The sequence below is a fragment of the Epinephelus moara genome, chromosome 10 (assembly GCF_006386435.1).
Source record: "Epinephelus moara isolate mb chromosome 10, YSFRI_EMoa_1.0, whole genome shotgun sequence".
Lineage (NCBI taxonomy): Eukaryota > Metazoa > Chordata > Actinopteri > Perciformes > Serranidae > Epinephelus > Epinephelus moara.
Window position 1 is genome coordinate 21,068,386 of NC_065515.1, and position 27,804 is coordinate 21,096,189.

At 41.3% G+C, this 27,804-nt stretch overlaps 2 protein-coding genes and 1 non-coding gene across 4 annotated transcripts in view; all 3 read left to right on the plus strand.

Annotated features, from left to right (window-relative positions):
• LOC126396660 (lisH domain-containing protein ARMC9) overlaps nucleotides 1-4,580 on the plus strand; it is a 36,562-nt gene extending 31,982 nt beyond the window's left edge. For both annotated transcript variants that reach the window (XM_050054890.1, XM_050054891.1), the window contains one exon: nucleotides 3,393-4,580. In XM_050054890.1, coding sequence (XP_049910847.1) covers nucleotides 3,393-3,415 — 23 coding nt within the window. In that variant the 3' untranslated portion in view covers nucleotides 3,416-4,580. The remainder of the gene's footprint in view (nucleotides 1-3,392) is intronic.
• A 5,868-nt stretch (nucleotides 4,581-10,448) lies between these two features.
• trnah-gug (transfer RNA histidin (anticodon GUG)) lies at nucleotides 10,449-10,520 on the plus strand. Its single transcript has one exon. It is a non-coding gene; the product is annotated as a tRNA-His (tRNA).
• Nucleotides 10,521-19,110: 8,590 nt separating this feature from the next.
• On the plus strand, nucleotides 19,111-23,427 carry b3gnt7 (UDP-GlcNAc:betaGal beta-1,3-N-acetylglucosaminyltransferase 7). Its single transcript, XM_050054899.1, has 2 exons — nucleotides 19,111-19,347; nucleotides 20,728-23,427. Coding segments are annotated over exons 1-2 (1,263 nt in total). The 5' UTR covers nucleotides 19,111-19,345; the 3' UTR covers nucleotides 21,989-23,427.
• Nucleotides 23,428-27,804: the final 4,377 nt, after the last annotated feature.

The window sequence follows — 27,804 nt, forward strand, 5'->3', positions numbered from 1 at the left end:
TTTACTTGTGTTATCTTTGACTAATGTTTAAATTTGTTTGATGATCTGAAACATTTAAGTGTGGAAAACATGCAAAAAAGTAAGAAATCAGGAAGGGGGCAAACACTTTTTCACACCACTGTATATGGCTGTTAGAACAAATAAAAGTAGAACATTAGTTTTTCCAGCCCATTCCTACCATAGCCACATGTATTTGCTGTAAACTTCACATCTCAAACACAGAACTTGAGTCACTGCAGGGAAGATGGCCTGATCAGCTGCTCTGGTGCTCTTAGTTGGGTGATAACATCTCTCCATGCTCTCATGCGTCTTAACTGCATTTGATGAGCAAGCACCTCCGGCTCTTACACCGGGTGCCCTTACCATAAAGCCTGTAATAGGGCCTAATGGTTTGTCCAAGCCACCACATCCTCCTGTGTGTGTTGTACTTTTGAGGTCTGGCAAGTGTCAGACATCTATCGACTCAAGGAAGTCACTTAATCGCAGCTCCGCTTTAAGGGCAATAAGCAGGCGCACATGACAAACAAAATAAGTACTCTTTTACTGTGAGCATCTTTAGCTTTTATTGGTATGTTCCCTGCTATTTTTTTCCCTTGAGCCTCTATCTTTTCAATTTATTTTCACTTGGATCCAGCTTCTGTTGACTGTCAGGCTTTATTATGCCTAATGTTTGCTGCTTGGTGGAGTCTGGCTGCAGAGACACACGCTGAGACAGGATCCACTTTAGGCCCGCTTTTGGTAAACACATCTGTTGTGACTGACAGAGACGCTTTTCTGGCTAAGGAAAGATAGAGGAGGAATTTTGTAGCTGACCACCCACTCAGCCTGCACAAACAAGAAAGGGAGCTGCTGCTGCCTCGCCATGTTGAGAGGATGGAAAAAGCTGTATTATCCTACCAAAGTCTTGTCAACAGGGTTGGCGTCACGGGATGACAGATCCCCGTTATGTTGCCATGCTGCTAGAGAAGGTGTGGGAAGTGAAGCGGTATCTTTTAGGACTTTCACTCTCGCCCTGAATGGGAGATGTGATGAGGAAATCTGATTTTCTCATCACATAAACAGGTAGGACAGAAACTAACAAACAAAAGCGCTACTTTTAAAGAAACAGGTACTTGGCTCATCTAAAATGTGTGTAACTTACATAGTGATGGAAACTGAAAGCTGGTTTCAGTCAGAAGCAGTTCCAAGCTGTCCAGTTCAACGGAAGCATATGCTTTCAAGCTTATCAGTTAATTTTATTAATGCTGGCATGTTTTTCTGACAGTAATGCAGTGCAAAACAATGACGTCAAACTCATGCATCCATCCTGCTGGACACTTGCAACAAGGATTCATGGCAGAGAGGAAGAAATGGTCTAAAGCATGGCTTCATTTCACAAAGAAAGATGTCAACAGTGCTGCTGTAATGTCTGTAAAATGATCATTTCAAGTAGGGCTGCCCCCAACTAAGAATTTTCCTTGTCGACTAATACTCGTCATTCAGGACCAGTAGTCGACTTGTCGCCCGCATGTTTACGATATTAAGTCAGTTATTAAATTATATATTTTGGGCGGGGCAACACAATGGTTTGAGTTCAAGGTGTGTGAGTATATTATTATATTTTATCTACAAGTGCACGTCACACACTGAGCGAGCCGCCTGTTAATGACTCTGTCGGCAAAGCAGTAATGATTGTGCTAAGTTGCTAATGGGCATGTAGCTACTGACATGTTTCAGATGACACGTCATGTTTGTAGTTGACGAATGAAGATGAGTTTACATATCACCTTGGGTTCATCCTTCACCTTCTCAGAATGATCCCACACTTTGGATTTCCAGCCCGACATGTTATTAACTAGCCTGTGGAATAACCGCAGGTACCAGCCCTGGAAATTAACCTGACTCCTGTCTGACTGCTGAGCATGGCCACTTCCTGTGTCTGTCCTTTCAAATTAAATTCCCACATGGTCCAGTCATGTAGGTGTTGATTTATTTTGACAAGGCGCAGCTCCTTATAGAGTTTACTTTGTTTTCTTTTGTCTGCGACTAAGCGACCAATGAAATCTTGCTAAATTGACTAATGTTTGGTCGACCATTTGGGGGCAGCCCTAATTTCAATATGCAGAAACATTTCTCTACAGAACATGGGCTTAAGATTCAGGAATGCCATGTATTTTTACATTATTTTTTTTTAAATGATCTTTTTATTATGTTTAAAGTCAACATATACAGAGTGTTATACTTTGTACACTTTTTAAATAATTGAAACAGTACAAATTGGACAAACAGAAAAAGAAAGTAAGAGAATTAAAAATAGAGATTAAAGTAAATAAATAAATAAATAAAAGGGGGGCGTGTAGCATAGAAAATACATGGGGGTTACATTACAAATGATGTTCCATTATAACCTGAAGTCTGATCTATGTGGGCTAATGAAATCAATCCATCCTTTCCAGCATTTTTCGAATTGGTCCATCTTGAGTCTTAGAGCGAATGTTAGTTTTTCCATGACGTACATTTCATGCATCACATTGAACCAGTCTACTAGTGTGGGTGCTCTTTGATTTAGCCATTTTTTTTGTGATCGCTTTTTTACTGGCGACCAGCATTATGTTGAACATATATCATTTTGAGAAACCTAAAAGTTGGTGTGGCTTTTTACCCAAATACATAACTTGAAAACAAAAATCAATGTCACATCTTAATACACACATTTCAATCCAATATTGATGAATCACAGTGCATTCCCAAAACACATGAAAGTGATTTGCTCTGTCTGTCCCACAGCCTCTCCAGCATGTTGTCTGCCTCCCCCCAGGGTGCTTGAGTGCAGGTGTTAAAAAATACCTAACCCTGTTTTTCCAATTAAACTCTCTCCATGACAAAGAGTTAGTTGATTTCCATTGCATGTCATTTAAATTTTCCCACTCCTCTAGTGATAGTACAAAATTTCCTTCGTTTTCCCATCTTTCTTATATGTAAGATGTATTGGTCCCACCTAATTCCTGAAGGCCTTTATATAATTTGGAAACAGTCCCTGCACCTAGGTCTGCTCTGTATGCAGCAATAAAGATTCTTAACACCCCTGCTCCAGATGTAGATTTTCCCAGATCATCTTTGTTAATTATTCTTTCTGTATGGTGTCTTAACTGCAAATATCTAAAGAGGTCCTGGTTGATTATTCCATATTGATCCTTCAAGTTTTGAAAACTTTTAAGAGAGGTTTTTTCAAAGAGGTCCAAATAAATATTGATCCCTCGCTGCTGCCACAACTTAAAGGTTGCGACACTTATGTCTTTAAAACATATCTTTAATCAAACAATTTTTTTTATTGATGAGTTTAAATCTGACCGTCCTCTGCCTTCTCTTCTTCTCACACCCCACACCCCTCCCTCCTCTCTCTCCTCCTTTAGGCAGCCAGTCAAAGAGGAGGTGAAGAGGGAGCTGTCACCATGGAGTAGCGCTATCTCCCCGGGAGCATCGCGCTTCCTGTAACATCATCCCCCCCAGAGTGTGATCAGGGTCAGGGCAACAGAGATGGTCGAGGATCGGCAGCAGCAGGAGGAGGTGCTCGGAACAATGCGGAGGATTGTGGCACTGCATTTTTTTTCTCTCTCTCCCTTCAGGTTCAGCACAGACTTCTGTAACATAATATGGATGATAATCACAACCCCCAGCCGTCCGAACCTTGTGCACCTTGTAGCCTTAGTTGGCCCTGAATTTCTCCACTCTCTCATCAAGGTGATAGTTGGCACACCTCAATACGTGCAACATCCTCCAGCCATGACAAAATTCCTGTGAAACAAGATGTGGGTATTCTAACTTGGAAGTACAACTACGAGTCGGGGCAGGTCAAGAGAAAATAGTTGATCATCTTTCTAGTTTTCTGGCACAGGTACATTACTCTTCACATCAGCAGGGATGAACAGAGTCCCAGAGACGCCTCAATATCTGTGCTTGAGTCTAAACACCAGCTGAGGTGCTCAGACTGAAGCACAGCATGGTTTTACCTGGTTTTAACTACATGTAAGTCTTTCGTGTAATTCAGTAAATATGAGGCACTGCCACAACTTTTGTCGTCTTTAAATTGACTGTACAGATATTTATAAAAAGAGTAGTTCTCATCTCTATTCCACCGATGCATAACCTTCTGACTTTCACTACGTACTGTATATATTGATTTTTGACTGTGGTGGAAAATATCCGTCCACATGAATAAATAATCGTACCGGCTTTACTTCAAATATATGACATGATCTCTTATCAGAGTAGCTGCTCTTGTTGTGCTCTAGGAAATGTTTACAATAAGACACAGGTCTCGACACAAGTTGTCAGGCTGGTGCATGTTTTATTAAAGAAATACTGAGAACTGCTTGTTGCCGTTAACATTCACTACTATCCATAAAACATCTGACAAAAAATAAAAACTTGAATTGGTGTGAGTGTTTTAAATCCAGCGTTGTTTGAATTGTACATTTGCACTGTTTTCCAGGTGGTGATGTACAGCATATTTATGGTAACTGCAACATTTTCACTGGCATGCATTTTGATAGTAATTGATTTTTGTACTTTTTAAGTGGTTGTAAATAAATGTGTGACATGTCACCTGTTCTCTGGTTTCAGATATCTGTATTCCTTCCCTGTTACTGCTATATTGGATTCCTCAATTTGATGGCTCTTGTTGAATGCAGTGGTGCAATGTAACTAAGTACATTTACTCAAGTACTGTACTAAGTACATATTTGAGGTACTTGTTCTTTACTTCTCCACTAGATTTCAAAGAAAAATGTACTTTACTCCACTACGTTTATCCAACAGCTTTAGTTACTTTACAAATTAAGTTACAAGCCATACAAAAGAGCTTAAAAAATATGATTTGTAATAAAGTAAACTACCCAACAGTATATACAAGTACAGCTAAAATGATTAGTTGATTAATCAATAAGTCGACTGACAGGAAATGAATGACCCTGAAGTCTTTTTATTTATATGTAGAAAATATTTTATGATTCTAGCTTCATGTGTGTAAGGATCTGCTGATTTTCCTTTTATTTGTTTTTAATCATTTTAATTAATTTATTATTTTTCTGCGGGGTGTTACTATTGGTTGGACAAATCTACAATTGTGGAGATGTTACTTTGGGGTCTGGGTAATTTTTTTTGTAACTTTTTTATTCAACAAACAGAACATGAGGTCGTCATGGTGGTTACAAGGTCAAATCATGGCACATTTTTCACTTACCTCCTGGCATACAGTGTCAGACTTTTCTCAACGGCATAAATAGATGTAAGTCTTTCCATACAGTATATTTCATTTATTATCCCTAGCCACTGGGCCAATGTTGGAGGATCAACTTGCAACCATTTGCGAGTTATGGCTTTCCTGCTACTTGTCCAAAGTATCTTCAATAAATATTTATCTTTAAGTGAGACAGTTTCAGGTATTTTTTCTAAGTAAAATATAACAAATGAGTGGGCTAAATCCATCGTAATTATCTTATGAATCTCAGCTGCAATCTCTTGCCAGTACGGATTTATTTTTGGGCATGTCCAGAAAACATGATAATGATTGGTCAGTGAGGTTACGCAATGCCTCCAATAAAAGCCCTGGCTCTGTAGGCCTGTTCGCAGTGCTGTTAGTTTAGAGGTGATAAAGAATCAGACAAGGTTTTTCCAACCAAACTCCCTCAGGGACCTTGAGTTTGCAGTAGTCGCCTGTGTCTCACATATCTCTGTCCAGTCCTCCTGTTATTTGTATGTCCGATTCTTTCTCCCATTTTGTTTGATTTAACTCTTTGAAATTTGAATACTTCCGGACAATCTCAAAACTAACTTTGTAGTATCTGGGGTCTGGGTAATTTTGACAACATATCTCACTGTTGTCTGAATTTTTACAATCAATGGTTTTAATTTAAAATACTTTTCATACTTAAAGTACATTTTCCTGAGTACACTACTTTTATTTAAGTCATATTTTCAATGCAGGAGTTTTCCTTGTAATAAAGTACTTCTGCAGTGTGGTATTAGTACTTTCACTCAAGTAACGGATCTGAATACGTCCTCCACCACTGATTGAATAATTAGCTCTGTGCTACATCCCATTGGCTGCTGCTAAGAGCCGCAGCTCAGTCCTGAATCACAAATCACCTCCCCTGACAGACTCTAATTACTGCCAGCCAGTAGTTGGCATATTTTGCCCACACAGTGTTGTGGCCTCGTCTTTGTGCCGCACTCTGCGAAGAAAAAACTCTTTGTGCTCAAATCATCAAGACGTCACACGGCAGGAAGATTTCTGCTCTCGTACTGTGTCGTAAACTGAAAGCTCTGCCACGCTCGCCAACTCACCTGACAGCTGCGCCCTTATGAATGTTCTGGGGACATGCTGAAGTCTCCATGAGTAATAATCATTAGCACTGAAGATCAGCTGGATACTTAACAGTCAGTTTACTCAACGACTGCGTCACTTGGTGAAGAAGCAGGGGGTTTACATGCAGTACTTTATTAACTACTGCCCGGCACACAACAACAAAATCAGTCCACAACATGTGCCTGTGGCTGCCCGGCTCCTCCAGCACATGTGTCCCTGTCCTTTCAGTTATAAACCAAAAACTCAGGCAGTGTCCTTCTCCTTGGTCTGGGCTGCAGTGTTCTGAGGGCCAGCACACTACTGCATGAAAAGGGAGAGATGTAATCAGAGCAAAGCAGCAGCAGCTGTGTCAATCAACTCACCTGGTACTACTCTCATGAGCCATCTCCCCACACCTCTCCCCTGCAGCTCACTACTAACCACACCCACCAACACAATCATTTTGGCAAGGTACATGTCAGCATCTTGACTGTTGCCCTCCTGGTCATGGATGTACTACTGAACAGGCCTGCCTGGCACAGACCCAGGGACCCAAAGTGTCAGAACCCCGTGGCCATCACCTGCAAAAGGTCACTCATATTAAGAAGTACCAACCAGTAAAAGACTCCAAATGACCACAAAGAGACAATGGAACTGCAAAGAGACACAAAATAACTACAAAAAAGACACAAAATGGATTATTTCAAAGGGTTACCAGTGACAGATGATTTGGATAGTTTTATGTCTGGGAAAGATTTGGGATGAAATGGTTAAGTTCCTGTGACCGGGATGTCAGTACCCAGAAATATTTGCCTAGCTAAGACATTAATAGTCAGCTTCCCTGTGATATGTCAAAGCTGCAGGAATTATCACAGTTTTAGCTGAGCAAATCTGACTCATATGTGGTCCCCCGAGGCGTGACATATTCAGCAATTAATATTGTGTGCGGTGTCAGTGAGCGGCAGCACAATGCGAGGAAACAAGCTGCACATGACACACTGACGCACTTTCAGCCAGGTGGCCGTGTAACCCTGAGTCAGAGCCACGCCGGTGCTGTCCAGCTGTAACGGTGACAGAGAGGAAGCTGCTGCTTTCTATCAAAACAAAAGTGTGGATAAAGACGAGGGATGGGGCTTACAGATAGGGAAAAATATCAAACGAATGGCTTTTTATCACACTGGAGAGATTCGGATTTTGTTTTGTGACTCTGCAGGAGTGCAGGAAAACACATTTCATCTGATGTAGCCCTTCAGTTTAAAAGGCTGCATCAAAACAAGCTGTAAAACTGTTGCATTGTCTACAAAGCTGGATTATCATTAAAGCAAAGTGGTGAACTCAAAGAGCCATGAAAGCTCGCAGTTTACTTATTACCTCATGCTGAGGCCATTATTGAAGAAGGTCAAAATCTGTTTTCACAACCTTCATTATTTCAGTTTTTTATTCAGTATGCACAGAATCTAGTGTGAAACAGTGGAAGGGAAACACCTCTTTCATCAATTATTATCCAGGATCATAGGAAAGATTATCATGTCTTTCTTGTCCTTTAAAGATAATTTAGCCTTTTAAAAGCTGGGTCTTTATAGTTTTGTCCATCACTCCACTGGGTCATCCTAGCAATTTACCCACTTTACACATCAGATGTGAGAAAGCAACTGTCCACAGCACAGCTTTACAGCAGAATACGCATCATGAGCTATTAGATATTGGAGAGATTTTAGTTTGCATTTGCGTCCAACTATCAGCAAATACAGTGGGGCCAAGCTGAACCAGGAAACAGCTGTTTACATTTGCAACAGCAGCATCATGCAATGATTCAGCCTTCACCTCTGACTTTCCTTGTAAAGAAAAAAAAAAAAAAAAAAAAGTGGTTAGTAGTTAATATAGTTAATCTGGAGACTTGTTTATGACCTCGCTCCACACTTCCTTAGACTCACCACATCCTTGTATCCTGTAATCTGGTGAGAAAATGTGTTCTTGGGAATGACGGCTGCCACAAACCAAATCTCCAACAACAGGAGCGTCCTCAACTGAAGAGCCCAAACTGTCGTAAGGATCACTGGCACCCCTTTCAGATGTGTTTATCAGTACAGCCATGTGCTCCACTGATAAAAGGTGACGCCAACCAAGAAGAGACAGCGTTTCAGTGTCTCCCGAACCTCCTGTTTCCTCCCGACTGGGCCTTTTGAACGGATAGACACAAGTGACCCCTGCGACTGCCCTTTTGTCGTAAACACTTGAATCTCTGTCTCTTTCCTTTCAGGCTCATTAAAAAAACATCATTACATATTGACAGAAGGCGTTCTTGTCAGAGCTTTGGATATTTTCAAAAACATGCTATTGTTGAATTTTAAAGGGAACGTTCATCAAACAGACTAAAGGCTGAAGCTTATTTGGAATTCACCTTTTACATTTTTGACCTTCTCAGGAATGTGCTCACAAACTATCCATTAACCTTTAGCATGAATGCGCCTATACTTTCTCCGTGTGTACACTAGAGCAAATCCAAACTGTGGGTTAGCATGTTGTGTGGGACACAGTCAATGGTCTGAGGTTGTTGGTTCTTGAACAGGAAGGGGTAAAAGATTAATCACTGTTACAGATGACAGCTGCAGTTGAAGAGAAAGCCAGGCTTTGGGCTTTCCTGCACACACTAAAGGTGACTTATCTGTGGATGACCTCAACTCGCTTGACAACAACAGCTCATTATCTCAACTCAAGGGTCACTTTTTTGCTTTTGTCTGTATCACATGGCCTTCATCAGCAGATGGAGTTTGCCTCATTGAAACTGTAGATGCTCAAACTCTCCATTATACTGAGCGCCTTTAGGACTTCTGTCTTGGCTTAAAGTCCTATAGTGTCTAGCAGAAGCTGCCCCATTTGGTTAGCTTTTTGCCACCCGATAAAGGCCCACCTAAAATAATCTATATCAGTTTAAATGTACGTTATATTTAGTATATTTTCAGGGCTAACAGGCAACCCTTTCCAGTGGGAAGCCATTATCTCAAAACCACCAGACTCCGTTGACAAAAACATTTTAGAACTGATGGTTTGCCATTGCCTTGATCAGTTAGTGTGGAAGGTAAAGCAGCGAAGGTATTCCAGTACATAAAATAAGCACAGGAGAAATATCAGATAGGTCAGACCACCATGTTTAACTTCATATCTTTCAACAATAATGAAATTAAACAAGTTTGCCAATTTCACATATCTCCACAATTCAAAACTGTTGCCAGTTTTACCCGGAAGTGTTAGCATGCCGTCATGGCGATTCAGTCTATGAAGAAGCTCAGGAAATAGTTGTATACTGCTCTTGAATAATGAGGAAGTGAATCAGATGTATATTTGACACCCAGTTAGCCTTGTTGATTTTTACCCATAAAGCATAAATCTTAAAGAAACTTGTCGGTTGCTCCAGAAGACACCTGGTAGAGCACATACCATTTGGCTCAGACCTTTTCACAGCAGCCTGGGTTCGATTCCAGCCCAGGCTCTTTGCTGCTTGTCATTCCCTAACACCCACAACAACAGCAGTTCTCACCAACCGTCAATTACCTGTGGCGGGGGCAGACCGATTGATGCTAAAATATTGATACTATGTTTTCATTTTAAGATCCATCCTAGTGTCAGTAGGATCGATACCAAAAACGGGAATCGTTTCTCTCTTCTACATTGTACCTATTTGTATTTCAAGAGTAATACTGTCTGTTCATACAACCTTCTGTTGTTGTGAACACAACTAGTGCATGAACTCTTTGCCTCTCCACTGCATTTGTGCTGTCTGCACTCTAGACCCTGCATTGTCTTCTTAGTTTGACTTTCGCCCGATGTTGGCAGTGGGAGGACGGTAAGCTCACCTCCCAGCCATCCTGTTTACTGCTGGGGACTATGAATAGAACCATGTCCGCATTCACTCTACCTTAGGCTGCGACCATCATAATGGGACTATTCCATGAAAATATCTTCCAAGATGAATTAAGATCCGAACACTGAGATGGAGATTATATCTTATGAGAACATGACATAAAAACCCGGTAATAGCCTAGAGCAACAAAAGGCCTCTCTGTCACGTCACGCTGCTCTGCAGCAGGTGTTTAGTCAGTGCAAACAGCCTTAGCACCAGCTCGCCGTGATCGTATAGTGGTTAGTACTCTGCGTTGTGGCCGCAGCAACCCCGGTTCGAATCCGGGTCACGGCAGGTTTTTGAGATACTCTTGTTTCTGTTCTTGAGAAAGTTCTTGGTATTACAGTGTGACTTTACAAAATCAGTTGCACTCCAGGGCCCTGTTTCAGGAAGGGGTTTTAGTGAAAACTCTGAGTTAGTTAACCCTGAGATGGATTAATGAAATAAGAAGAAAGAGAACTTGGAGCTGCAACCAAAACAGGGGAGGAGGAAAGAAATGCCTCAGTGTTCAGATTTTTCAGAGAGGATCAGATGAAGAATATCCAAGTATATAGTAGCCTTGTGAAATTAATGTTTGAGTCAAAGTTTTGATGTGTCTCTTTTTTTCTACAACTTCAAATAATTTCTGCACAACTTTGACACCACAAAAAAACTAATATGAGACAAGGAGGATTTGTACCCAGGTTCATTGGTAACTCTGACTTATCCATCTCACTGTAAAGAAGCAGATAGATAACTCAATCAAAGCCTGATTTCTTTCTTAATCTGCAACACATTAGTCTGGTGGTTTAAACTCACGTCTCACAGAGTTGGTTATTAAAACTAAACTTTTATCTCTGTCAGAGAAAACTGATCTGAGTTCAGACTGTTTACTTACAGCACAGATACACTCACAGATAACTGAGCCTCCTACCTGCCTGTTAAAGAGCAATCGATCTGAGTGAAGTCCTGCGGGGTTTAGCTGTGAAGTCCAGCGGCCGGTGGCTGCTTGCTTCGCTACCGTTCAGCAGCTAATGAGCGGAGCTAACTGCAAACAGCCACCGCTGCAACTAACAAACTCCACAAATTCATTCCACGCACTTCCACACATTCACAGTCAGAAACACATGACTGATTATTTCCTGCTGAATTACAACTCATAAATCACACCAACGGCTGATGCTGCTCTGATATTAGTCTGAGTGGGCGGAAGTTTGTTGCAGAGATCAGCCTCTCATTGGGCGGAACGAGCCACCCGCTGAAGTCCCGCCCTACCACCTCCGGTTGTGTAGCAGTTTTCAACCGTTTTCAACACGTCCTTTACTAACTTTTGCGGTGTTTGATCTTGCGGGGATGTAGCCATTTTTCTGCCATGGTTCGCGTCCTGTAGGTGATATTTTTGTGGGCGTGTTACACCAAAACCTGTTTCCCCCCGGCAATATTTTTGCAAGCGCACCGTTGCTGTGGCACCGCCCAGAACGATTGTGATTGGTTGAAAGAAGTACAAGCAGCGGGGCGTTTTTTTCTCCAATCTCACAGTGAGAGTCGGCCCAGCCAGACCTTTCTTTTCTTGAGAAAGGTCTGGTGAACGAGACTACTCTGATATGAGTGGTTTTGCTTGCCAGTGAAACATCCTGGTGCAGACTATTAACTGGAGTTTACCAGCCTGTCGCTCATGCGGCATTTGAAGATAATTACAAGCACAGCCGGTCTTGGCTTTCAATGTCCGATAGTCCACACTAACATTTTTGTCACATCTCGTCTCGTCAAGGAAAATGAAGCATAGATTTCGTCTTAGTTTATATTATTAAGATCTATTTTTGACTCATTGTCTCGTTTTCGTCATGGAAAAAAGGTCGTTGACAAAAAAATTTTATCACAGTTTCGTCAACGAAATAAAAACTGCAAATGGACCTTAAGTTGAGATTGTTTTTATCGAATTAAACAGTGAACACACCAGGTTCCCCAAAATAACATCATGTAAATCATTAATATATTTCTTGTGACTTTGCCTGTTGGACACTTAATCATTAATATGTTTGACACGAAACAGGAAGGTGTGTCAGCATCACTAACGCCTTACCAGGAAATTATTCAGCAAAATCAGCAAGGCATGAAGAAATTCCATTTTTAAGTGAGAAGTAGTATTTCAGATTGTTCGTTTCAGCTGGGTGCTGCTGAACATGTTAGAGTGTTTACTGAAGCCATAGGGGCCTCTGGGTGGTTAGAGAGGGGGCAGGTGTTTACCTATAGCCACAGCTGACAGGGACATTCATAACAGGCCGATCACCTCGCCTTTGTTCTATCAGCCTTTTCAGAGGGAAACATCCTCAGTTGACGGCTGAGTGGAAAAGAAGGAGGGGGAAGAAAAAAGATCCCCTCGAGCCACCTTTTTCTTCCCCAGCAGTAAATTCTTTCATGGTGACTGAGGAGTTAGCAGCCAGGGCCCCTCTCTTATCCGAAGGAGGAGGGGCACATGAACTTTCTGAGGCTCGTTCATCCTGGTCAGACACTTGACAAGAGTCGGACAAAACAGAAGGTAATCCTCTCTCAAGTCCCTCAGGTGTTTTAAACCCAACAAAGGATTAGTGCAGACTTCCTCCCGGCCAAAAGTAGCTGCAAGATTTTCCATTTCTTATCAACAATCTATTTTTTTTACCGCCCCCCAACCCTCGAGCTCGCTTTGACCACCTTGTTCTCCCGTGCACTATGACAAGGGAGCAGTTGATTAGGAAATTATCACCGATGGAGTGACATAGGGATGGACAAGGGTGGGTCAAATTGTGCAACTTTACCTGTTCAGGATAAAGATTGCACAACTCTGCTCATTTCCCAGCAGCAGGCGCTCGTTAATTGTAGAAACTGACAGATTTCATCAGATAGGGAAACATGACTACAGTCTTCTGTAATCATTAACTCTTTTATCTTTAGACTTTTGTTTTGCTAACAATAATGTGGTTTTGTTTTTTGGTTCAACGATAAATGACAATGCTACGAACAAAGGATATTAGATGTCCCGACAGTCCTTGTGTGTGAGGGTGTAAGGACTTTGATTATTTGGCAATGCCTACTGCTCAGCAGATGACAAACTTTGTTGTCCCAAATGGTAAATTTGATTTGGGCACATAGGGCGACATCTGCATAGCAGTTACAACCATCACATACAAACGAGACACACATTAGACAACCATGTAGTATAGCAAGACGCAGATTTGAATAACATAATTGTAGCCTATAGATTACATAATATTACTTTTATGTATCATTATTATTACTGTTATACACTTAGGTTACACATGAAAATCAACAAAACTGCAGTTACAAGGTCATATCCTGACACCAGCAACATGGTACAATGTCTCACTGTGCTCCTAGGGCTCAGGTTTCCTAATTGGCTGATGCTACTTTTGGACATCAGTGACAAACACTGCATTTCCAGCCAAGGGAAAGATGGGGGACTGTGGCGTCCATCACCACCTCAGTCCTCTACAGCACTCATGGAGCCTGAATCCACAGAGAGGGGGGAAAAAAACAAAACGGGAAAAAACACGGCCAGCAAGCAACAGGATGCACATGGCCCTGAGAAGGATGGCTGGCTGGATCCAGGAAATGGAGAGAGAAGGAGAGGAAGGAGAGATTTTGGATCGCAGCTGTGTGTTCGGATTGAAAAATTCCTGTTTTGAAGCACAGAGAGACATTTTGTTGTTCTTTCCCCAGACCATAAAGAGGCGGAAGACACAGTTTGCAACAGCAAGGGTTAAGTGCGGTTGTAGTGGTGACAGCTGTGCAATCAGCATTTCACCCATCACCAGTCCTCATTTTATTCTCATATCTGAGAGACCTGAGGTGTGAAAATTATTGACATTTGTTTTATAACTGTAACTGTTGGTGATAAAGTATCTTTATTATTTCTCACTCAGCTCAGACTAGGGTTTGATTTCCAGTAAATTTTCGCAAGATTCGTGACTCATGTAGCAGGAATGCATTCACCAAAAGCCTAATCTTCTTTGACCACTGTTTCCGACAGTGCCAGGGCTATTAAAGTAACATATCAAGAGACATGTCACTTTTATGGGTTGTCAAATATATGAAATCCTTAGTTACACAATGGCTGTGAAAGGTGTAGGGGCTGATAAAAGTCTATGGAGTTTGCTCTTTAACACCAGGGCCTCTTGCTGACGCCAGTAGCATACTGGGAAGCCTCTATAATGGGCTTAATAATATTACTAATAGTTCAGTAAATCATTGTTACCCTGTTAGATATTTAGGCTGTCTCTGAAGGCCAAAGGTTTATATAAACCTAAGAAATTCGTAAATCCACTTCCTGAAGTTTCCATTGTACAAACAGAGAAATGACACACACCTTCCTTTTTATGATTCCTCTTCTATTTATTTTAATGCTGTGTTCCTATTATGGTTATGACAGAGCTTTGTATTTGGGGTCCAAAATGGGCTTTTTTTTTCAAACAATTATCCACTCACACATTCGAGAGACAGAGGCCCTGTTAACCTCTTATTAACACGTGTCTTGGGTGATTCCATCATAAGTGGACAGCCCTAAGTCATCTGTTCACACCTGGCGTTAGAATCCATCTCCACATGCGTCCATAGTAACAATTTGTGACCCACTCTGTAAACATTTTAATTTGCAAAAACCAAATGCATTGTCATTCTATTGGCACACTTCAGCACCAATTTATCAGTTTGCCTCCAGGGGACAGACTGCGGGAGACTGTGGGTGGCTTTGAAGATGGATGGTAACGGTAAATGGACCTGCATTTGTATCACACCTTTCTAGTCATCCGACCACTCAAAGAACTTTTTACACCACAAGTCACATTCAAACACAGTGGTAGCTGAGGAGCAATTTGGGGGTTCAGTATTTTGCTCAAGGATACTTCGACATGCAGACTGAAGGAGCCGGGGTTCAGACTGGAGATCTATTGATTGGTGGACGACCCGCTCTACGTCTGAGCCACAGTCGCTCTCTTACCCCCATCACTGCCACCTCCAACAACGTAAAGGATTACTGCGAACGCAAAGGTAGTCATTCCATTATCTTATAAGCTGTTGTGGATCACCTCTCTCAGTGAGTACCACACACACACTCACAAATACACACTGGATATTAATCTAGAAGTAGTCTCTATATACAGACTCTACATTCAGTGAATGTAGAGTCTGTAGGCAAACCCCGGAGATCTTGCCTCCGGAAGAAGAGCGGAAGAGCCCTGGTTTCCAGTTGTAGTCTGTTTGTAGTCCGCGTGATAATGACCAATCATGTTTGAGTCGGCTGCAGTTGTTGCCAGGTTAATCGGTCCGTGTGGTGAACTAGCGAGGCGGAACACAATTGGCGTTACTGCAAACTCTGAATCCATCGCAGTGGTTCAGCATATTTACTTATATATGAACGGAAGTCGGAAACGGAAATTCGCCTCCTCCGCCCAAATCAAACCGGAATGCCAAAAAAATCAGGGGTCTGCCTCCAGAGGCTGTATCGCCGTCTGCCGGAAGTCAGACGCCGAATACAGCCGATGGGTTTCGAGAATGGTCTAGAAGGAAGTCCTTCAGTGTGGCCCAGGACACATTAGCGTACATGCTTCTAAAAGAATGTGGCCATTTGCGGGCCAGATCATCTCTGAATGTGGTCTGAGTGATCGGATCTCAAGACACACTGAGGATGCATTCACACCTGTGCTTAGAGCTGTCCACTTGTGAGCCAGTCACCCAAGATGCATGTTAATACCAGGTGAAAATGGTGCCACAGAGCACCTCTCCTTTTTGCTCTGTTTTGGTCTCCACCATCTGTCTGCTGTGTACAGTGAAGAGATAAAAAGAGGTTGAAAAGCTAATATACATAGAAGAGCAGAAGTTTGTGCTAATACCATGTGACTACGTTTATCAGTAATGCAGTTTAGGGTAATTAATTAAGGTTGGAGAACTGAATACAGTGCTATGCTGTGTGGTCCAAATCAACACAAAGTTACAGCGGCACCAGTGTGTAATTTAGCAAACATAGTAGCCTTTCACCACCTGTTTGTTGTGTATACAGTTAAGTCACAGCAGCAAGTAACAATAGGAGGAGACAGACATAATGGCCACAGTAGAGGTAAGGCAGTATAAGTAGCAGAGTATAAGCAGACAATAGAATACAAGGTGATGGTGGTAGCGGTACACTGCTACCTGTAGGACAAATACTGTGGGCTTTATTGTCCTAGTGTTGGGAAAATGATAGACGATATCATTTTCAATGACGTAACATAAGTGGCCATAGGACGACAATAAAAGTTTTTCTTGTTCTTCAAAAGGTTTTTCTTCACCTCTGGCACATTGTGTGAAAAGAGGCTCGCTCTTATGTAATCAGTTTTGAGTTCAATTGTTGATTGATTCTCACATGTGAACATCTCTGGATCAGTAAGGTGAGTTTATATAAGTGGATTTCTCTAATAAAACTTCTGTACTTGAAGTAAAAATGTTTAATGCAAGACCTTTACTTGTAATGGAGTATTTTCTATTTCACCTGTTTTACACAACAACAAGAAAAACCTGACTGAAGCAGGAAATCGACACAGTAAAGGACACTATAGAGAATAATTTGGATTGTGATTAGAATACTAAATACAGAGTTTAAACTAAGGACACAGAAGTTATGTCATCATGATTGTGTAATGAAATTTGGGAGTTTTAATTATCTATGAAGGAGTTTGCAGTCTCAAATACAAACAAAAATATGCAAGGTGAGTTTTTAAGTCCAATTAATATATTTTTTAATGACCAATAATGAAAAAATGAAAAATGTAGTTTTAGGCCATAAGCACGTGTTGAGTAACTTTTCGTCACCGTAATAATTTGGATATTCTTTGCATTGGGGGAAGGCTTTAACACCCAGATAGACAATCATAGATGGATTAAAGTTGTAGAAATATTTTAACAATTAAATTAATATTGAAAATCTATTAAAAAAAGAACATTTAACAGATTTACAGTGGGTGGCACTGGGATTGAAAACAGGCCTGACTACAGGGTTCCCACACATTTTCATGGACAAAATTCCAAAACTTTTTCAGGACTTTTCAAGGACCCAAAATAAAATTTACTGAGCATTCACAATGTATAACATGAACAGAACTGTACTCCAAATGTTAATTATTATATCAAAACTAAACAGCATAGAGAGCTCACATAGAGAGAGTGGGCCCTTCAACCATAGGTTGGGCGGAGAGTGGACACTTATGAGTGACTGCCAAGTTGGAAATATGCCTGTGTTCAAAGAACTCTCATCAAAATAAATTAAAGCAGTGTCATTTGCTATATATGCCCTATATGCCATCTTTGTCATGTGTTTTTTTCTTATTCTTTTTTTTTTGTCTGAAGAAAGGTATTCGCACATCTGACTGTCTCAGATGCAGGTGCGTTGGACAAGTCTTTGAACAGAAAATCTCGCACACTGCTCTTGCTCCGCTTCACAATTTAGTAGTAACACTAACGTTTCGGTCCTCTTGGACCTTCGTGAAGAGTGTTCAACACCAATATTTCCAGTATTTAGCCTCCAGTTCACAGGTGTGCACAGGTATGTGGAAGTTAATCAGCTTTGGATGTCTTTCTCAATAATTGACAACAGCCTGTGCATCATATGTCACATATCCCACAAACGAAAGAACAAGGGAACAAGAAAAACATGGGAAAAACCTCAGGCTCCTTACACAATAAAGGCTATCTACAAGATTATTTACAAAAAATGTTGAACTTATAAATGAGCACATCGGCTTTGCAGCTTTCATAAATCATTCAAAATGTTGAACATTGTATAGGTACTCTTATACCCTGTATAATAAATTGGTCTTTTGGAATCCCCAAATCCATTATAGCATGACATGCCATGGTATCTCATCATTAAATCCTTTGAGTTATTATGTATAATGTAGATTAAGTCTCCAGAACACGGGGCGGCAGTAGCTCAGTCGATAGGGACTTGACTTGGGAACCGGAGGGTCGGCCATTCAAGTCCCCATCCGGACTAAATATGGAGCGTGGACTGGTGGCTGGAGAGGTGCCAGTTCACCTCCCCTTGACCAGACCTCCCAACCACTCGGGGCGCCTGTTCATGCCCCCCCCCCCTTCACTCTGACATCTCTCCACTTTGTGCATGTATAGGTCCAGTTTGTGCATGTGAGTGTATTTCAGACCTGTGTGTTAATGTGTCACAGTGAAAAAATTGAATTTCCCCCTAAAAATATATAAAAAATTAAATACACTTCTCTTCTGCTAAGTATTTCTTCAATGTCACCACCTCTCTTTGGCAGAGTAACTTTTTCAATGACCTGGGACCTTTGTTTTTTTTTTTGTAAAACAGTCCATAGCATCTACACCTAATCTATGCTTCTTCCAAATAAACTATAATAAACGACTGAAATTGTTAAATTAAAATTAAAAGTTTTTTATTTTCTTTGGTGTCTTTTGTCATATACAGATATGCAATGATGACTGTTGGGTAATATATGTTGATATCCAATGTCAAGTATATGATCATGTGACGGAACAATGTGTGCACAATAGCATGCATAGGGCCCCTCATAGTTAGGGTTAGTCTGTTTGCACTATAACAGGCTTGTAATTAATCAGTGGGCTCCAGTCCTTTCTTTTACAAGTAACAAAGAAAATCAATTTTGTCACTGGAGGTATTATTAACCAATGATGGAGCTGCTTGTTTAGCAGGGATAAGTCTCATGTGCAGCCCACACGATGGTCGGACTGTTAACTCCCTGTTCATTCATCAGCCGCATCCCGTGTGTGTGTGTGTGTGTGTGTGTGTGTGTGTGTGTGTGTATGTGTGTGTGTGTGTGTGTACGTGGACTACGTCACCGCAGCCGTGCCTTTAAAAGCGGGTGGCAGCGTGTGAGGGCAGTCCTCAGCAGCACAGATCACACACCGCACATCTGCAGGCAGACAAGCCCCCAAACTCTCTGCTCCTGTCTGTCAGCCAAGCAGACTGCTTCCATGGGAAGGATTATTGTGTCATTTTGCCCAACATCCGAGGAGACATAAAGTCAAGCAATTCCACTTTCCTGGGTTAATTAATCGGGTTTTTATTGGTTTATTGTCTCCGAGCAACGGTTACAAGATCGTCGGGATAAAAAAAAATGTAAGTGGAGTCTTCTTTCTAATATTTTATCATTGTAGGCAAGATTAACAAGTTTATACTATTCATATCTGACGTTTTTTTTTTTATCTTCTTTTGGTTGAATCTCTGTCTTAAGGCAACTCAAAATCTTAAAGCTCTTCAAGGGACTCAAAATGCTTATTTAAATTAACTTAACATCATCTTATCCCACTTAAAGAGCTTGTTTTATTCAGAAGAATAAGTACAAAGAATAAAGATTATGATAATAAGCGTTAAAGCATGTGAGATAATTCAGCTTTCAAGGTGATGCTGTGGATTTCATGTCAGTATATTCATCTTGGGAGGAGGTGAAGAGATTGTCAAGTTAAGGAGAATTTAAGCGTAATTATTTGCATTTGTTTCAAGATGTGACTCCAGATCCCAAGTAAACTTTCATTATCAGCAACTCTCTATGAATTAAGTTGAATTACTATTCTTTTTAAAGGCATGTGGTTCCAGGATTTACCTTGTTTGTGGTTATTCCCTAAATGGGAGTGCCCCTGGGGGTCGTTGACTATAACGAGCCCTGGCATGACATGCTGGAAATGTGAGAATTTCTAAGTTCCAGGGGTTACCTCACTTTCCGAGTGCATTCCACATATTCTTCTAGCGGTGACATTGGTTTAATAAAACAAGTGATAGATGCTACTTCATAATGAAACCTAAGGAAACAACACACTAGGAGCAAAAGTGTAAAGCCATGACAACATGTAGGGATCCGAGGACACAATTAGCATTTCAGTGTCTGTATGGAAATTAGTGATCATAGTTAAATGTCAGCCTTGCCTTATATGCTATATATATTCAGTGCTTTGCTGCTTATACATTAACAGCAAATGTACCTCTGGGGATCAACATGTGGGAAGCTGTTGTGGCGACAGGCTTTCCGTCTTTGCTTTACTGGCTGTACATGAAACAAGTATTCTTTTAACGTTTTCGGCTATATTGTAATACCTATTTATTGATTTTGCTTTAAAGTGTTTATTAATCTGAATCTCATGGGTTGGACGCATTCAAAAACTAACAGTCTGGGGTTTTATTTGTTGTGTCATTGTTACCACTAGACCTTGAACTTCTTTGGGGTTAAAAACACGAAGAAGAAGGTTATAAAGAGCAATAAAACAACTTCTTATGTAATGTTTGATGCCCCCATTTGTAGCAGATCATTTTTAAGTTCATTTTTGGACACTCTTATTGACTTGCAGAGCCTCTCAGTTTACAGTAATGCAAGCAAGCTCTAAACACTCCAATAAAATATTCATACAATTCAGCATTTAGATTTTTCCGTCTATCAAAAGGTATTTGAGTCAGATCATTTTGCCCTAAACCTGACTTGCATCTGTGATCTTTGTCTCTACCCAGGATGAACAACAGAGACCGCTGGAGGGTGTACAAGAGGGTGAGTGTCATGTTTTTCCTGGCTGTGGTGACGCTGACTGTCGTCCAGAGAGGCACTATCAACATGGGGGCTCCCTTTGAGTTCGAGAGGCAGGCTCACATGGATGCCTCCGAGGGAGCGGAGCCTGGAGCCGCTCTGGACGTCAAAACTGACTTCTACCTGGGGATGAAAGGCTTCTGGAAGGCAAGCAAACGCCAACGCCACCCTGTGCCTAAAGCTCGGGCCAGCACGCAGCAGCCCAGGATCACCGAGGACAGCAGCCCCAGAACCTGGGATGTAACCAGCTCCAACTGCAGCGCCAACCTCAACCTCTCAAGTCAGGACTGGTTCAAGGGCCTGGAGGACAATTTCAAGCAGTTCATGCTTTATCAACACTGCCGTTACTTTCCCATGCTTCTCAACCACCCGGAGAAGTGCATGGGGGACGTGTATTTGCTTATGGTGGTAAAATCCGTGGCCACGCAGCATGACCGCAGGGAGGTCATCCGAAAAACGTGGGGCAAAGAGCGGGTGGTTGATGGCAAGAAGATAAAGACTCTCTTCCTTCTTGGAAAATCCTCCAGCGTGGCAGAGAAAGCGAACCACCAGAAGCTAGTGGAGTATGAGGACTACATCTACGGGGATATTCTCCAGTGGGACTTCCTGGATAGCTTCTTCAACCTCACACTTAAGGAGACTCACTTCCTCAAGTGGTTCCACATTTACTGCCCTAGCGTGCGTTACGTCTTCAAGGGGGACGATGACGTCTTTGTCAGCGTGGAGAACATCTTTGAGTATCTAGAAAGCAGCAACCATGGAAAGAACCTGTTTGTGGGGGATGTGATTTTCAAGGCTAAGCCCATTCGTAAAAAGGAGAACAAATACTACATCCCCCAGGCTCTGTACAATAAGACGCACTACCCTCCGTATGCAGGTGGAGGGGGGTTTCTGATGGACGGGACCCTGGCGAGGAGGCTTTACTGGGTGGCAGACACCCTGGAGCTCTACCCCATCGATGACGTCTTCTTGGGCATGTGTCTGGAGGTGCTTCAGGTGACTCCTATAAAACACAACGCCTTTAAGACGTTTGGCTTGGTGAAAAATAAAAGCAGTAAGTTGAACAGAGAACCTTGCTTCTTTAAGAGCATGATCGTGGTGCACAAGCTGCTCCCGTCAGACCTCATGCACATGTGGAATCTGGTCAACAGTGACCTGGTATGCGCGCAGAAAGTGGAGATCCTATAGCTTGATGGGAACACTGGGTGAGGACAGCACTCGCAAGCTGAGCTGTAACTCGGTGGATACTAGTATGATGCATGAGAGTCCAAGTAAACTCTCTTTTATGTGGAGAGGGACCGTGGACAATATTTGAATTTGCTGTTTCTGTGCAGTAGTGCAATTTTTGGAGGAGTTTCCTCAAAAGTCCAGTAAATTATGCAGTTATACAGAGATTTTTTTTTTAAAGGTTGACTTAGAATTGTGTATTTATATTGGCATTTTGAAGGACTCGCACTGTCAGATTCAGAGACGACAACCAAAGTTGCTGCATCACCGGGTGTGCTAACGAAGACAGTTACTCGCTTTAAGATTACAGGCTTATTATTCTGTTGTTGGCCCTGGTGCAAAATTTGTGATAGGTCTCCACCTTATCACAGCCAGACCCACACCCTTCCCTCTCCCCTCCTCAGTGGCCAACACCTTTTTTCTCCATCCTTTTGGTTTGATACAGTGGAGGTTTGAAATGCAGGAACCTTGTGGCAGTGAGCTGCCACCAAATCACCAATGATAACAAACCCATTAATGTGAATACCCATCAAAAATGTACGGTAGAATTTATGGTGAAGACAAGTGGTATACAAAACCATGAATATGTATTTGTAGCATATTGTACTTTGGGATAAGTCTGAGGGAAATAATATTTGGTTAAGTTTGATCTTGGAAACAAGATCTGGTCGGTGCCCTGGAGGCTCGGGTTCGAAAGCCATTGTACATGCTGCGCAGCCTGTAGCCATGCTAGCATATTGGGTTTGTACTACACATCACCTTCACTTGGACCAGTATGGCACGCTGCAGTGGCTTCAAATCAAGTAAGAGAATGAAAAAACTCTCTCTACCTCAGTAATCTGGGCAAAAAACTCTTCATTTCATCATTGGTCACCTTTTCTACTGTAAGCGTAACCATGATATCTTCATCTTCATATGCAGTACATGTTCTTAAAGTAAGATTTTAATCTTTTTTTGTATCGTAGAGGTCCTTGCACTCGTTTTTTTTGGAATGTGACTGACTTGATCTGGACGTCTACTACTCCTATACTACTGGAAACATTTAAAAAAAAAAATTGTTGTTATTGTTTGCTATCTGTGGATTTGAATGTGCTGATATACTTGACATGGATTTGGTAGAGGGTGTACAATGACACTGTGAACTAAAACTATTGCTGGTACGAGTATATGACATGTTAATTTAATCCCCAGTAAAAGGGGGCAAATGTGGGGCTCTTGTATTTAATTTAAAGCGTGAGATGAGCATATTAATGGGATGTTCAATGATTCGTAAGCTGAATGTTGTTGGTGTAGCGGGTGATGATTATCTCTAGGTGATGTAAATATGTGTAAAAAATCCAAATGTACATAGAATGTCATTTGTAAATAAACATCTTGACAGGAGAGTTGTCTTTGAAAAATCTGTCCTAGATTGACTGTTGTTGTGTTCGGCCTTATCGGCATCGAGCATCTCTGTGAAAATCTGCATCGGGTCACCCAACAATGGTGTCCAGTGTTGACATGTGGGTATCGGTTACGCAGCTTAACAGTAAAGAAAACATAAATGCTCAAACAGCCATGAAAGTAACAGTGGTGTACTCAAGATATAACATAGAGAGTGATTATTTTTATCAATGTTCAACAACTAAACCCACAAGTTCTGTTTCCTCTGTCAGCCTGTGATAAGATATCAAAGCTGTCATTTTTCGAAACAGAACGTTCTTTTTTTTGGCACAAACTCAAAAAGAAATGCTTCCACCAATTATCTTTTGTGATGACTTTCAGACCACGTTTTCAGAAGGCAACTGTACATGCTTACGACTCGGTGTGACATTTCACGCTGTTTATGTAAAGTGGCCCTGTCAAATATTGTGTGTCTTTTCATCGAGCACAACCTCTGAGACTAATACTGCCGGTGAACACTGAAGATATTGTTCGGAGCTTTAAGTTGGCCCAAAAAGACAAAGAAGGGCATCGCAAAACAAAGCAAATACCTTCCTGTTGTTCCTCACAATCTCGTTCACAACAAAGACAAGAAAGCTGAACAGAAACTAGGTCCTCTCTATATATTGTGTTTCATGAGGGGTGCACTTGCCAACACAGAAGCACAAGTCAAGAAGATTTATCTCTTTCAAATGTCCTGTGTTGAACACAATGTACAAGTGATATGGAGTCGAACCTATCAAGAAGATGTGCTGAATTATCTCTATTATTGTACATTCACCAGTGGAGTTTATGTGACTAAGATGTACCTATCGTTTACTGTCAAGGATTACATTTCTATTGACGTCTAACACTGTAAAGGCAGTTTAACAAAACAGAACAAGGGAAAGGAGCAGTTGTGTACTTAAAGATGTTTTATTGGCAGCTGTTAGACCATTGCTCAGATTTCCTCTATTGTTTGGGGTCCTGGGGGTACCACATACCGGTGACACAGAGGTGTGAATGGGGGTTACAAGTAACGTGCTGGTGGAAGTAAATTCTTGACAGAAAGACAAAGTATACGTGGGTGAGTGTGAGTGTGCGAAGGAAGCAAATTTTACTTTCATTTTGAGATTGGGTTGCACCTCGTGGCAGCTTTTTTTTTTTTTTTTACATTTTATTTTAATTTAATTTAATTTAATTTTGTTTTATTTTTATTTTGTTTTATTTACTTGGGTTTTTTAAATTTTATTTTCTATTTTTTTTTTGAGAGAGAGTAAGGACATCCTTTTTTAATATTGTGCAGTATAAATGTATAAACAGTTATTGTAGTGCCATCGTAGTTCATAAGGGGGAAAAAAAGGTTTAATTTTAACATTTAACTTGTAGAGATGTAGACTAACTAATAGTAGAAGATAATAACTAATAAGGTCTACTATCTCATACACTGTACACATTTTCATACATTAAATACAATGACAGTACAGTCACAGTCTCCCATCTTCTATAAGTCACCTTGTCTCAAACACATCTTTCCGTATTTTGAGAGTCATTTTCTTCATGAATTTTACTTCTTGAATCATACTTTTCCTTTTTATTAAATCTAGGGGAGTTGTTTTTTTTCCACCCTGTGGTTATCTGTCTCAGAGCTGTGAGTCTCAGGATTCTGAAGACTCTTGACTAAGAGTAACTGGAGGATGGAGGATACACTGAGTTTTAATGGTCAGGGCGTACTGTATGTGTGTGTGTGAAGGACACAAAGAGAGGTTATCTGATAAAAGAAAAATAGAAGATGATGATTCATATCTGACTCACTTCCTCAAAGCTCTGCCTGGTAATCATTCAAGCAGAGAGGAACCTTTAAACCACCCTCAAAAGTGTGCTAGTGACATCAAAGTTACATAGAAGAACACACTATCGTTGCTGCACGGTCAAGTAACAGGTGAATTCTATATTTTTTTTCACTCCAAAGTTAGCTGGAAGAACTGACTTATTAACCACCAGCAAAAATTCACTATCATCTAGTGTAAATTTCCCACTGTGGTGAGGATATGTGACTGTATGCGAGGCCATACCCAGCTCTCCAACCTGCCTGCAGACCAGGAGCTGCATATTTGTTAACGCTAATTGGAGGAAGCTTTTGATGTCAGCGTGGTCAATGGGGTCGGCTGCAAGGGGCTGCGGGCTTTCACACTAGCCCTCTATTTTCTTCAAAGGCCTCCGTAGCACCATCACTGGCATGGCTGAAGATGGGAATGTTATTGCTTGGGCTAAAATTAAAAAGGACATTCCTCAAGCTATGCAGGCTGCTGGCTATAGCTTCTCTATCAGCACAGGCATCGCAGAACATCTCATGTAACATGCTGTGCCAGTTATTACAAACCATGCATACTGTAGATTGCATTACTGCAGATCACTTAACAGGACATAGTGCTGCAGATCGCCAAGTGTGATAGTGGTGTAGTTTTAAGCAGATGGCTTATGCAAATGATCAACAAGTGTTAATGTGACTTGTGTCTTGTCTTGTTGAAAAACAGATGACAAAACCCACTTAAATCATCTAGCAATCATTTGGAAAGACCTCGACTGAACAACAAAATGATCATGGAAATTAGTAGAGAACTCTGTATGAGAAACAGGAGAATAACAGATTATGTAGAAGCTGTGTCCAATATACCATATAATGCCAGGAAACAAACTTACACTACCTTCATGCTGCAGTTTAAGGAATAGTTTGGCATTTTGGGAAATACAGTCTCTTGCTGTGAGTAAGATGAGAACAGCGATAACACCCTTATGTCTGTATGCTAAATATATAGCCACAGCTAGCCTAGCAGCAATTTATCTTAGCACCAAGACTGGAAATGGGGAAACACCTTCACTCATGACTCTTAAACGAATAGTTATACATTTGTTTTCTTGCTGAGAGTTAAATATGATTGATGACCATTCTCGTGAGGCAGCATGGGGGTGCAGTGGTTAGCATTGTTGTTTCACAGCAAGAGGGTTCCTGGTTCAAACCCAGGATGAGGGAGCCCTTCTGTGCACAGTTTGCATGTTCTCCCTGTGTCGGCGTGGGTTTTCTCGGGGTACTCCAGCTTCCTCCCACAGCCCAAAGACATAATTGGTGACTCTAAATTGCCTGTAGGTGTGAATGGTTGTCTGTCTCTATGTGTCAGCCGTGTGATAGTCTGGCAACCTGTCCAGAGTGTACCCCTTCTCTTGCCCAGTGTCAGCTGGGATAGGCTCCCAACAGGATAAGCAGTTACGGAGAACGAATGAATAAACCACTCTCATGTCTTTAGAGGTACAGTGTGTAGGATTTAAGGGGATATACTGTAAGAAATTTAATATACTACAACATATAATGAGCGTGTTTAGTGTATAATCACTTGAAAATCTGAATTGTTGTGTTTTCATTGACCGTAGAATGAGTTGGTGATATCTACATAGGGAGCGGGAGATCGCAGTGTTGCACCTCCATGTTTCCACAGAAGCCAAGAACGGACAAGCCAAACACTGCTTCTGGAGACGAATGTGGGTTTTTCGTATCAGGCACTGGAAAAAACCTCCTTCATGTAGTGTTTTTACTGGTTCAGTCACCAGGTCCGCTTGTTTTTGTGAGGGAGAGACCTCTGTGGATAATTTGACTCCTGGTAAAAACCTCCTGAACGTCTGGATCTTATCAGAGAAAAGACGTGAGCACACAAGCAGGTGCTGGTTGAACCAGTCTCCAACATGTCGAACAGCATTGGAGGAACACTGATTTGTAACATGAAACGGCTTTATTCATAGTATTTACCACCATTAATCCCCTTGTCTATTCATTTTGGAGAGAAAGAGACCTCTGCGGAAAACTCGGTTCGTTGCGTGCAATCTGCAATCACCACCGTTATCATCATCTATCAATAAGGCACACATGGAAATGTGTCTACACCACTTCCTCAAACGGCACCATTCAATCAGATAAAAAAGGAACTGGGCATTTTGAAATACAGTGGTGTGAAAAAGTGTTTGCCCCCTTCCTGATTTCTTACTTTACATGTTTACCGCACTTAAATGTTTCAGATCATAAAACAAATTTAAACATTAGTCAAAGATAACACAAGTAAACACAAAATGCAGTTTTTAAATGAAAGGTTTTATTAATGAGGAAGAAAAAAATCGAAAGCTACATGGCCCTGTGTGAAAAAGTGTTTGCCCCCTAAACCTAATAACTGGTTGGGCCACCCTTAGCAGCAACTACTGCAATCAAGCGTTTGTGATAACTTGCAATGAGTCTTTTACAACGCTGTGGAGGAATTTTGGCCCACTCATCTTTGCAGAATTGTTGTAATTCAGCCACATTGGAGGGTTTTCGAGCATGAACCGCCTTT